This window comes from Orycteropus afer, unplaced genomic scaffold, assembly GCF_000298275.1.
Source record: "Orycteropus afer afer isolate SDZICR_OR568_19922 unplaced genomic scaffold, OryAfe1.0 scaffold00154, whole genome shotgun sequence".
Classification (NCBI taxonomy): domain Eukaryota; kingdom Metazoa; phylum Chordata; class Mammalia; order Tubulidentata; family Orycteropodidae; genus Orycteropus; species Orycteropus afer.
In genome coordinates, this window is record NW_006921741.1 from 6,068,482 (window position 1) to 6,081,365 (window position 12,884).

Here is a 12,884-nt window from a genome sequence, read left to right on the forward strand (position 1 = left end):
CCCTCAGCGGGTCACTATGATTTGGAATCGACTGATGGCAGTGAGTTTGGGGGTTTTTTTAGTTGATTATCCATTAGTTGTAGAGATACATTACACACATATTCTTCTCAACAAGCAAGGGAAGTATGTTTGTCTCTGCCCATGAAAATGTCATACCAAAACACATCTACCTGTCTCATCTTCTCACCGACTAAGGAGTGCTTAGCAGTATCTGGCACATTAGAATTCAATAACTGCAATTGTTTTTATTAAGATCTCAACTTAAAAAAAAAAAAATTTTTTTTTTTTGCTTCCTTGTACTTCCTGAGTGTTCATTGCAAGAAACCTCTTATTCTGCCCTGTCTTTGCTTTTCCATCCTTTTCTCATTGTCAACAAGTAGTTCTCTTTTCTTTCCTCCCAAAAAAGAGTGACTTGCAACCTGCAGATGATGAAACTGATTTCCTATTAAGGCATCATATATTGGAAGGGGCAATCTAGACTGGCTATCTTTTGGGTGATGTAATAAAGTCAAAAAGAGAAAATGTATATAAAATGAATTAAGTGCTCACGAAAAGTTAGGTTCTTTCCTACCTCCTCATTTTCAGAGATGAGGACACTGAGTCAAAGAAACACAACTATATTCTTAAAAAAGAAGGGGGGTACTAGATTTTTATTTCTTGTCATCATTCTCCTTTTTCTGCTGTTTATTCAGTTACATGGCTTACGACCCATCTAACAAATCCACAAGATTCACCAATATGTTTTACACTGGTCAAGAGCCTATACTTGGTAATATTAATACTAGTATTTTGGTGAAGTGTAAATTTTACTGCCTTTCACTAGAATTTTATTATGTGCTAAAGAAAACTGTCCATCGTTTTTAAGTCTCACAAGCTCATACACTGTTTAAAGTGACCACTGATTTATAGGCCTTAGCGTTGTTCTGGGCCTTAACAATCCTTCAACAATTAAAAAGCACTTCAGCTATAACACATTGTTGTTGTTGTTGTTTGCCATCGAGTTGGCCCCGACTCATAGCGACCCCTCCTTGGGTTTCCGAGGCAGTATCACTACGGAAGTAGCATTGCCCAACCTTCCTTCCGAGGAGTGGCTGGTGGGTTTGAACTGCCACCCTTCTGGTGAGCAGTCAAGTGCTTTAGGCACTATGCTACCAGAGCTCCTATATAACACATTAAGGTCTCATATTATGATTACAGGCTATTCCTACTTAAACCTTACCCAGAATTGGCACCAAATGGGTGAGAATAATCATTCATCACAAGAAATATTCATCAGAATAAATACTCAGTAATGATTTAAAGCGCATCCTGACATTAGGATTTGGTAGCGCTTTGAAATGCATCCTGGGCTACGGAAACAGGGTAGAAGACTACCTGGTTCAGCGAACAAGATTTTGAGAAGAGGAGGGGCGTGGAAGAGGCGGGTCCGGACGGACCCAGCGCGAGAATATACCCTGGCGCATGCGCGTCTCCTGATGGTAACTTCCATTTCTAGATGGGGGAGGCAAATGGAAAGTCGTCTGTAATTTTGGAGTCTTTTCTAAATCAAAAATTAAGTTGTCAACTATTCCATGAAAAACGTGAAATAATTATCCTCTGAGTTGACGAGCAAGAATATACTTGGCATACACCGCTGGAAGTAGAGGTGACTTCGCGTATTTTCCCCCCATCCCTTGGGACATTAGTGGTCTAGTCCATTCCACATACTTTGGAGCCCCTGCAGCGGGTCGGGGATCGAAGGATTGGGCCAATTGCGGCAGAAACGGCTTTGGAAGGAGTAAAGGGGTGAGGGAGCATCCCTCTGAGTTCCGCCTCTCCTTTTCGAGGCGGTAGTAGGGAAGGGGCCGTAGGAAATACTGCCCTCGAAAGCCAACGGATCATTCCTTTCCGTGCAAATTGCTGGAGAACCGCGGGAAAAGGGCAGAAGGGGAGTAGGGAAGGGGAAGGAGCCAGGAAGCCGCGCGGGAGGGCGCGCAAGCGCGCCCCTTTTTCAGCAGTGTGGCGGGGTCGCACGCGCGCCCGCCTCGGCGGCTGGGCGCGGTTTGCGACAGTGGGGGGAGCGGTGGAGGTGGCGGCGGCAGTGGTAGCTTTACGGCAAGCTCCGGCCGGGCTTGCTTGACGGCGGTGTGGCGGAGGCCCCGCCCGAGGCGGCAGGAACCTGGAGGGAGGCGGAGGAATATGTCCGAGAGGGAAGTGTCGACAGCGCCGGCGGGAACAGACATGCCTGCGGCGAAGAAGCAGAAGCTGAGCAGCGACGAGAACAGCAACCCGGACCTCTCTGGAGACGAGAATGTGAGTACAGCCCCGAGCAGTCCGGACAATACTCTGGAGTGAAAGTTTTGAATTCTTTTTAAACTATAGGCGCTGAGGCGGGCGCGCAGCTGGGAGTGGGGGGTGGAGAAGTGTCACCCTCTACTCAGGAAAACGCGGGCGTGGAGGAGAAAATCGAACTTGTCTCTGAGAAAGTGGAGCTGAGACCGACGGCAAACATAAACGTGGTGAAGAAGAGTGATTTAAAATGATTGCTTGGTGGGCAGAAAGTCTGTGGAGGTCTGCTCTCAGATCCTGTTGCATATGATTGAGTGGAAGGAGAATGTTTTTAGGCCTTTGGGAGATTTTTAGGAGAGTACGGATCTGAGATTCCAGTAGTTTAAAAGGCATGTCGGAGATTTTTTAAAGAGAATTGAAAGGAGGGGATAGTCAGTTGGGCCTCTTCTAAAGGATTTTGGAGGCAGTGTCACTCCTAGACCCCTGTGGGATCTTAGGATGGGAAACGTAAATCTTCGATTTACGGAGTTTGAGTAACTTTTAAGAAGATTTTGTGTCTGTTCTTAGAGGTGGGATGAGGCCGACTGTAAGCTTTTCTATTTGAGAAGCAGATTGAGAGGGTTGCGTTCTGAAGTGTAGGGGGAATGACCTTTGAAGAAGAAATGAGAAGGGATGGTTTCTCCTTTGAAAGTTGTTACTAAATGGGACGACCTAAAAGACTACCAAGTGGTAAATGCGTATGTGTTCAGGTGTGGCTTTGGAATCAGACTTTTTTTTTTAAGTTGAGATACATCTTGGTAATCATGTAGTCCCAGCAGTTGGCAAGCTGTGTTTAGATGACTAGCCAGTAACAACTGAATTGACATTAGTAACTGTAGATTGAAGAATGAAATTCGCTGTAAAGAATCCAACTAATAGTCTTTTTTTTTTTTTTTAGAAACATTGGATGTATAAATAAGAGTAGGGGTGAATGATGATTAAGTGAAATATACAAGGAACTTCTGGGTGATAACAAGAGAAGGAAGAATCATATTTATTTTGGATTCCATAGAAAGCCTAAAGTACCTTGATTTGCATATCAGCACACTTAACTAGGGGAAAGATGAACCTTTCTCCCTCAGTTCTACAGCATGCTTTTGAATCACTTAAATTTTATAAAAGTGGGGAAAAAGATGATAGATGTTTTAGAGTAGTTGGTTTTTCTGGGTACACAGATTTTAGTATATAAATCGAGTTTCTGTTTATATCCAGTAAAGTCACCAAAATGTCTAAAACCCATTCCCATCAAGTTGATTTCGACTCACAGGGACTCTAGGACAGTCCAGCTGCCCCATAGGATCTGCAAGGCTGTAATCTTTATGGAAGCTTCATCTTTATCCTGTAGCGCTGTTGGTGAGTTTGAACTGCCAACCTTTTGGTTAGCAGCTGGGTTTAACCACTGTGCAACTAGGGGTTAAACATCTACAAGATAGTTCATTCTCCTTCTAGGCAGCTTAGCCAGTAGTTAACAACATAGACACTGGATCCCAATGCTGGATTAAAAATCCTCTGTTTATTGATTATTTGAACTTGAGTAAAGCACTTAACCTCTTTCTCAGTTTCTTATCCAATAACGGTGCAGACAGCTTAGCACTGGACTACTAGCCAATGGGATGGAGGATCGCAGGCACCTCAGAAGACAAGCCTGGAGATCTGCTTCCAGAAAGCCTTGAAAACCTCATGGAGCTGTTTTACACTCTGCTTACATGGGGTTGCCATGAATCAGAATAAATGTGACTTTAGCTAACAACAATGTTATTTACCTCTTGGGATCTTTTGAGAATTAAGTTAGATAATATAGGTAAAGCAGTTAGAAGAGTGCCTGTGTTATAATAGGTACTATACGACTTGACGGCAAACAACAACAACAATATACAAGTGTTAACTATTTATAATAGTTATTTTGTAATCATATAGTTGACACCTCCACATACTTAATAATTAGGCAGAATCTAATGAATGTCAATAACCTATTTAGACTAAAAAAATCAGGTACCAAATAAGTTTTCTTTTTGCAGACTCTTAAGGGAAATATATTATTTGGTGCATTTTAAAGCTATTCAGAACCAAAGGAATGGATTAAGCCTTTGTTTGTTATTGTTGTTAATGTCTCATGAGTCAGAAGTCTCATAGTGACCCCTCCTTGGGTTTCTGAGGTGGTATCACTACAAAAGTAGATTGCCCAACCTTCCTTTCGAGGAGTGGCTGGTGGGTTTGAACCGCCAGCCTTTTGGTTAGCAGTCAAGTGCCTTAGGCACTACACTATTTGGATAATGACTTTCAACCCTTTTTTGGGTAATGACTCCCGTAGGTCCTTTTCAGTATAGCATTTTAAATGCAAAAGATAAAGTATTGTTTAAAATATAGTGAAAGCACACAGAAAATGAAAACTTAAGGTTTATTTGAGCAATTATTCTTTATGCATATAGGGAGACCATTCTTACTCTAAAAAAACCAAGTGGCTCAAAGTAGGCTAATTGTTTTCAAAGAAAAGGAGAAGAATAGAAAATCACCTATTGGCTAATCTTAAATGTGATTGATCAAAACCTGCTCCCCTCTTACTGACATCAGATTACTGGATGCCCCCCCCATGCGCCTTTTCATTTGCACAAACGATAATGGGTGCCTCATCTCCCAGGAAGTAAGGGAAATTACCTAAAGTTACATTTGTTTTACAGTAGATAAACTCTGAACTAGTTTATGGTTAACAGATGTCACAAAGGAGTTTGCAAAAATTTAATCACTGTGTAAAACTAGGCATCACTTTCCTTATTAATACTCTTTAGGCCAGGAAAAAAAATGCTGCAAAATATTTTTTGGTGGGGACTATCAGGTTTTAATTGCTAATTTTAGTTCATGGGTAAGAGAAGCCCCTTGAAATCAGCTAGATGTATCTTTTTAATTTTTTTTTGTTGTTGTTGTTGTGATGTGCCGTCGAGTCGGCCCCGACTCATAGCAGCCCTTCCTTGGGTTTCCGAGGCAGTATCACTACGGAAGTAGATTGCCCAATCTTCCTTCCGAGGAGTGATTCAAACCCACCAGCCTTCTGGTTAGCAGTCAAGTGCCTTAGGCACTATAATAACAATATTAAAATACTTTAAAAACAAGTATGAGATACAGTAATGTATATGCTTTATTAGGCTATTAAGTGAAAAAGCTCAAGCAGGAGATATACTAGTAGTGACTAGTAGTGATGAGTGTAAACAATTTCTTGAGGTCCATAACAACAATAACATGATATAAAAATATCTGATTTCTACTGATGACAAAGTCAAGTACAGAAACATTAGTATGTATGTTACATATATTTCTAATTGAAAGAAGGGCTAAACTGCATTAGAAGTTCAGAAAAAAGTTCATCCTGCGCAATGGTTTTCCTCTTCTGGGAGGTCAGTTACGTTAAGAAGGCCAAATACAGGTGGGGAAGGATGTGTTGACTGGTCTCCAGGATAAGTAGCAGAAGGCAGAGACTTTTTGAGTTAGAGATTAAGGTAACATGAGTAGTTCCTATGTTTAAAATAATTCAAAGAAGTGAAAGGACATATTTCAGACTTACTGTACATATTGTCTTCCATTTCATTGAATGGTATAAGCTGACAACTCCAGAATAAGAAGTTTCTAGAAGAGAGCTAATGGTAGTTGTGTGGTGGTAAGATCAGAGGTTTAAGTAACCTGTGGTTTGATGTGTGGAGTTGCCATGACTCAGGGGCCACTAACAATCTGTGGCAAGATGAAGGGACAAATTACTATTCTGTGTCTCTTTCCTTCTTGGGCAAATGAAAATGATAGTGCCATGTGTTTTGGATAGTATCATTCTATACTTTGATAGAGGATAGGATAAAAATCAAGTCATACATATGAGACAGTCAGCAGTGATTTAAAAGATAAAATGAAAGCATTGTGACTGGATTGCATGTCCATTTGATTCCATCTTAATTTGCCTTTGGAGATAAGTAAATTAAGTAATGAAAAGTAAAAAATGCTACTTGTTCTCTTACACTGCAAAACGGGCATGGAGGCAGCATCCTGTGACCTCCTTCAATCTCACAGGGGGGAAACAGAGTCATCCTCAATAACACAAGGCTTATTCCTTTGAGGCTAGACATGCCACCACTCAAGCCTTTTTACCAATTCTGACACCAGCCATCCTTCCCAGGGCGCTCAATACTTCTTGCCTGGGTTCAGTAAATTGTTGCAATGGCCACACAGAACTCACAGACAATACTCAAAATTGTGGGGTTTATTAGGGAAGTAACAGAATACAATACTGGTTCAGGAACATGCTCAAGATACAGTTCTTTGATTGGGACCGTCTTCCCTCTGCTGTGCCGTCAGTCATGCCTCTCTAGCCCTTCACCTCTGGGCCTGGCCTCTGCTCTGCTCAGGCAAGTGTTACAAAGCTCTTTTAGCTCTGCCAATAGGTATACCTGTGTGCACCCCACTCCACCAGCAAGCTTCTTGTCCAAAGCCACTCAGCTTTCTTGCTCCATAGGCTGTCAAGCCTGCTGCTTTGTCTCATTCCTCTTGGTTCCTCAGCTGGTCATCTCTGCCAAGGAGATCCAGCACAGGGATCTTGGGTCCAAGGATATGCTCCACTCCACCTTCAGCTCTTCTCTCTTGATAGCATTGAGAGTCCCCCTTCTGCTTCTAGGAAGGCTCATTTTAAGCCTAGCAGAATGACAAAACTAACTTGGTTTGTTTTTTTTTTTTTTTGGTTTACCCAGTCATCTGGTGAGAGTCACAAAGACGGGCTAGAAGAGCTGTGCCAAGTAATTCACTACACCACATATACCCACTTCTCACTTATCAACACACTTAGGTTCCAAAGACCAGGCCATTTTGTGAAATCAACATTATGCAAGAGTCAGGAGCTCTACTCCATATTTGGCACCATTGCCTCCTCCCCCAAGTTGCTCATTGCCAGTTGGGGCCCCCTGGCATCTCACAGGATACCCTTCTTCCCCACCATGTCTTCCCCAACACCACCAGCCCTGGGTGGAGATCCTGCCTACCACTGCCCATCCTCAGCAGGGACCCCATTTGTCCTCTGTCTGACCCAGCCCACTTCCCATTCTCTTCCTTCCCACCTTTCTCTACCAACCTCTGTGGCACCTTTGGGCCCTCTCCTGGCCTCCCTTTGCCTACCTGTGACCTCACATCATCCCACCATCACCTGTGCCCTCTGTGGCTGGACAGAGACGTTCTGGATAAATGAGAGAAGACGTCCCTTGGCCAGTCAGTCACCATCCCTCGCATGGCCCAGTTGTTGCTGGGGCCTCCAGTATATCATTTGGGATGGCCCACAGAGGTACCCCAGGCCTGGACCATCAGAAGCACTGCCTGAGAATTATTTCAAAGTTGTCGTAAATGTGAAATGTCCGCTAACGGGATACACCCACTCCACACCTGTCAACATGATGAGATTCCAAAGTCCAGGTTGTTATGAAAAAATTGGTGTTATGTGAAAACAGAGGATGACGGCATAAGATCACAAAGTGGTAGATGATGACATCATTACATAATTGCCAAATTACATCATTGTATAACTGCCAAAATGCTGAGAAATCTAGGCCCAGCCAAGTTGACACATAACTTTACCCATCACAGCCAGCATTAGTCTTGCCTCATACTTTGATATTCATCACTGTCAGACATGCATCACTATTAAGCAAAATAGTAAGTTTTTTTACTATTGTTATAAACTTAAAATGTCAGATAATGAGATAATTGATAAGTGAACAAGAAATATAATCAGTAAGTGAGGAATAGGTGTAATGACAGTCTTTTGTGTAGCCTGTTAATTGGAACCTAAATGTTTAGTCTGAAAGTGAAGAAGCTGTTGGTATACAAATGTCTAGAAGTTTTATTTTTATATCATTGCCATGGTGTTAAAAGATAATTTTCAAGAAAAGGTAGATGAACCCATGTCGAAGATTTTATTTTAGTCATGTAATGGAACCATATAAATGTAATAACTAGCTTTAAAATATTAGTTAAAATAGAATAAATGTACATTTAGTAAAGGAATGTAAGGAGGCCCAGTGGCGTAGTAGTTAAAGCACTCAACTGCTAACCCAAAGATTGACAGTTTGAACTCACCCGCTGCTCCTGTGGGAGAAAGATGTGGCAGTCTGCTTTTGTAAAGATTACAACCTTGGAAACCCTATGGGCCATTCTCTGTCCTGTAGGGTCTCTATGAGTTGGAATTGACTTGAAAGCGGTGGATTTTTTATTTTTTAAAAAATGTGACGGTGAATTGCAGATGGAGACAAAAACTTTTCCACCAAGTTGTTGGTGGTGTTGTCGAGTCAGCTCTGACTCAATAGCAACCCTGTACACAATAGAATGAAACCACTGCCCTGTCCTGCACCATCCTTATAATCCTTGTTGTGCTTGAGCCCATCATTGTAGCCACCGTGTGAATCCATCTCATTGAGGGTCTTCCCCTTCTTTGGTGACCCTCGACTTTACCAAGAATGATGTCCTTCTTCAGGGAAGGGAGCCCTGGTGGTGTAATGAATAAGGCATTTGGTTGCTAACCAGAAGGTTGATGGTTCAGACCTAACAGCTGCTCCGCAGGAGGAAGATGAGACAATCTACTTCCTTAAAGACTTACAGCCTTGAGAAATCCTATGGGGGTCGTTATAAGTTGGAATTGACTCGATGGCAGTGTTTTTTTTTCCCCACTGTGTAGAAGGGACGATACAAGTCTCTACTGGCCAAGAAAGATTTTTAAAAAGAAAGTAAGGGGGGAAAAAAAGTTATAAAATAGCTCTGAGACAATAAAGAGGCTAGAGTCTTATTACCTGATGGTGTGTTGTAAACAATGCATAATTTTTCATTGAAATGCAAAAGTATTTTCTATCTGAAAGGCTAATTATATTACAATTCAGATATTTACTAAAAATATACTGTGTGCCACCTATCCAGTTTGTACTTCTTTCCCCTAATCAGTATATTCCAAAATAGAGTTAACATTTCATTTTTGTGCAGTTTGGAGTTTAGAAAACTATCACCACTACCCCAGGAACTACTGTACTTTGTTTTTAAGTAAATTAACGAGTTTTGTATATGCTTTTGAAACTACTGTTTTGGGTGGGTTTTTTTTAATCTTTTATTTATTTTTGGTGACGGTTTATACAGCTAATTAGGTTCTCATTTTTAACAATTTACACACATATTATTCAATGATATTGATTACATTATTCACAATGTGTCAGCATTTGCATTGTTTCCATTCTAGTTTTCTGTTTCCATTAATCTAGCTTCCCTTCTCCTCACTTTACTTTTTCATCTGTGCTTTAGGGTAAAAATGGACCATTGACTGTTTGGTCTCATATAGATAATTATTTAAAGGAGCATAGTACTCATGCAAAAACAAACCCACTGCCATTGAGTTGATTCCTATTCATCGCAACCCTGATTGGGTTTACAAAGCTATATAAATCTTTAAGGAAGTAGATTGCTTCCTCTTCCTCCTAAGGAGCAGCTGGTGGATTTGAACCGCTGTCCTTCTGATTAGCAGCCAAATGCTTTACCCACTATGCCACCAGAGCTCCTTATAGTACTCATAAACAAAAACAAAACAAAGTCAAACTTAATGTCATCAGGTTGATTCAACTCATAGTGACCCTTCCTTCGGTTTCCAAGGTGGTATCACTACGGAAGTAGATTGTCCAGTCTTCCTTTCAGGGAGTAGCTGGTGGGTTTGAACCACCAGCCTTCTGGTTAGCAGTCAAATGCCTTAGGTGGTATGCCACCAGAGCTCCCTATAGTACTTATAGGTGATATTATTTATTTTATGAGCCAATCTATTATTTGCCTAAAAGGTAACCTCTAGGAGTGACTTCAGTTCCAAGTTTTAAAGGGGCAGCTGCCTTGGGGGAGCCTCAGGCTCTACTGGTCCAGTAGTCTGGTCTTTTTTTTTTTTTTTTTTTTGTCTTTTAGGAATTTGAGGTTTGTTTTCATTTTCCTCCCATCCTTTGTGTCCCTGCTCAGAACAGTTGTTAGTGGTAGTCAGTTACCATCTAGTTCTAGTCTCACACTAGATTTGGCCATAGTTCATGTTGGCTGTTAGTCCTGTAGACTGGTTTCATCTTTGAGTCTCTGGTTTCCTTTTTTCTCTTTTACTTCAGATGTGTATAGACCAATAGTTGTATCTTATATGGCCACTTGCAAATTTTTTAGACTCCAGATGCTACTTACGAAACTATGATATGGAGCCTATCTTTGTGAACTATGTTATAGTTTGTTATTTTAACCCCTATAAAGTAAAGCCAGCTTGATAAAATAATAATTTGGAAATAGACCCTAAGACAATGTGTCCCAGACTGTTCTCATAGATACCAATAGTGATTCATGAAAAAAGGCATCCACCAGATTGAATTTAGGAACTACTGCCTTAAGTCCTGGTGGTGCAGTGATTAATTGATCAACTGCTAACCAAAAGAAAAGTCAGTGGTTCGACCCAAACAGCTTCTCCTGGGAGAAGAGACCTGGTGATCTGCTTCTGTAAAGATTACAGCCTTGAAAACCCTGTGGGGCAGTTTTGCTCTGTCCTATATGGTCAGAATCAACTAGAAGGCAGATCTCCCAGCCTCACTTCCATGGTGCCTCTGGGTAGGTTCCAACCATTTGAACCACCCAGGAACTGTCATGAGTTATAAACATCAAATAAGCCATTGTATTAAAGTGGCCTGGTACAGAGCACTGCTTTGTGATTTCAAGGTAATACTACTATTTTCATTATCATTCTGGTTGACATTTTTTCCTGAAATGTCAAATTTTAACAAGTGGCTTTAAGATTGCTTTTTATCCTTATTTGAAGGCAATGATAAAATTTTTCCATTTCCTACAGATTTGGGTATTTAAATCATTTAGCAGATACCCAGAATGAAGTCATTTGCTACTAAGTTCGGTATTGCTATTTCATGTGATTTTTCCTAATTTACTACTTACAGGATGATGCTGTCAGTATAGAAAGTGGTACAAACACTGAACGCCCTGATACACCTACAAATACAGCAAATGCACCTGGAAGGAAAAGTTGGGGAAAGGGAAAATGGAAGTCAAAAAAATGCAAATACTCTTTCAAATGTGTAAATAGTCTCAAGGTATGTGCAAAAAGCATTCAGTGAACCCTTGAATGCTAGGCTTCAGAAGCATTTCTCAGTGGTAAATGTTTTATACTCAAAACACTCTGTCAAATTTGAAATACTTTAAAGTTGAAATGTTTTGAAGATTTTTTTTTCGTGTTGAACTTTTACCCATTTCTTTATTTGTAATTGTTTTCAAAGAAAAAGGTATAGATTGTTTTAAACATTGTGTTTTGGTTCTCTTTTACTACTGTAACAGAAATACCACAAATGGATGACTAACAAACAGGGATTTATTCTCCTACAGTTTAGGAAGGTAGAAGTCTAAGTTCAGAGTGCCAGCTCTAGGCGATGGGTGGAAGCCCCTTGAACTTGGGCTTTAGCTCTGCCTCTTGCTTCCAGCCCGCTAAAGCTGGAGGCTTCTCTTAACTCAGATAGGTGCTGACTGCTGAGGGTGCAAACCAAAGGTCAACAAGTAAAATGGCACAGTCCCAAAATTATCAAGCAACACAGCAGGCTACTAGGTTCAAGTCCATTAATAATCCCAAGATTGGTGGACAACATGGCAGGCCATTGAGATGATATCTCAGCCAAATGCAGGATCCAAATGTGCCACTCGAGACCTTCTTCAAAGCTTCTTCTTATATACTAGAGCAGACCATATCCCTAAGGCAGCTACTCAGCTGACCTAGTGGAGTCTACCATGGAGTTGATTACCAGTCTCATCATAGGGAATAACTGCATCCAGCTGCCCAAGCACTCAAAACCAAGCACAGCCAAGTTGCCGCATGACCTTAACTACCACAATTCCATCCCTTGTCAACTTGGTATCTGTACAGATCTTCATTAGGTGGCATCTGTACAAATCTCCTCCACTGGGTGGCTCCAGTGCCCTAGTTCCTCTAAGTGGCGACCTCACCTCCTTGACCTGGCAGGCCCCGTTCCTCTGCCCTTTGAGCATGGTAGCCCTGCCCCTCACTTTTGGGCAGTGGGTACGGCCCCATCCCACTGGTCCTCATGAATGGCAGCCCCACTTTCCAGAACCAAGTTGGTGTAGGTCTGACCCTTTGAAACCTAAGAGGCTGTGGTAGTTCTACTCCCAAAAGCCGTGGTCCTACCCTTTGAGGCTGAGGCAGCTCTACTTCGCATTTCCTTGGTTGCTCAGCTTCTGCCAGTTAATGCCCAAAGGCAACCTACTCTTGCAGGAAGCTTTCTGTCCTGTGGCATCTAACTTTTTCCTCCATGGACTGGTAGGCCTGTCATACTCTCTTATGCTGGTCTCTTGGCTCTGCTGCTGCCATCTCTTTGCTGGAGTCTCTGCTGAGATCTCAGGTCCAAAGACGCACTTCACTCCTGTTCCACATTTTAGGGATCTGTCAGAGCAGCACCCCACTCTTGGTACCGTTGCTTCCAACTCCTCTGTTAATGAGATTTGGTTGCTGTACACTACACCTATTGCCCTTGTTTTCTAAGAGGGAAATT

General features: G+C 41.7%; 1 protein-coding gene across 1 annotated transcript in view; it reads left to right on the forward strand.

Moving 5' to 3' along the window:
* Positions 1–2,178: 2,178 nt before the first annotated feature.
* The window catches only part of EED (embryonic ectoderm development), a 58,388-nt gene continuing 47,682 nt past the window's right edge, over positions 2,179–12,884 (forward strand). The window contains exons 1-2 of the mRNA XM_007946267.2: positions 2,179–2,292; positions 11,268–11,420. Coding sequence (XP_007944458.1) covers positions 2,179–2,292; positions 11,268–11,420 — 267 coding nt within the window. The remainder of the gene's footprint in view (positions 2,293–11,267; positions 11,421–12,884) is intronic.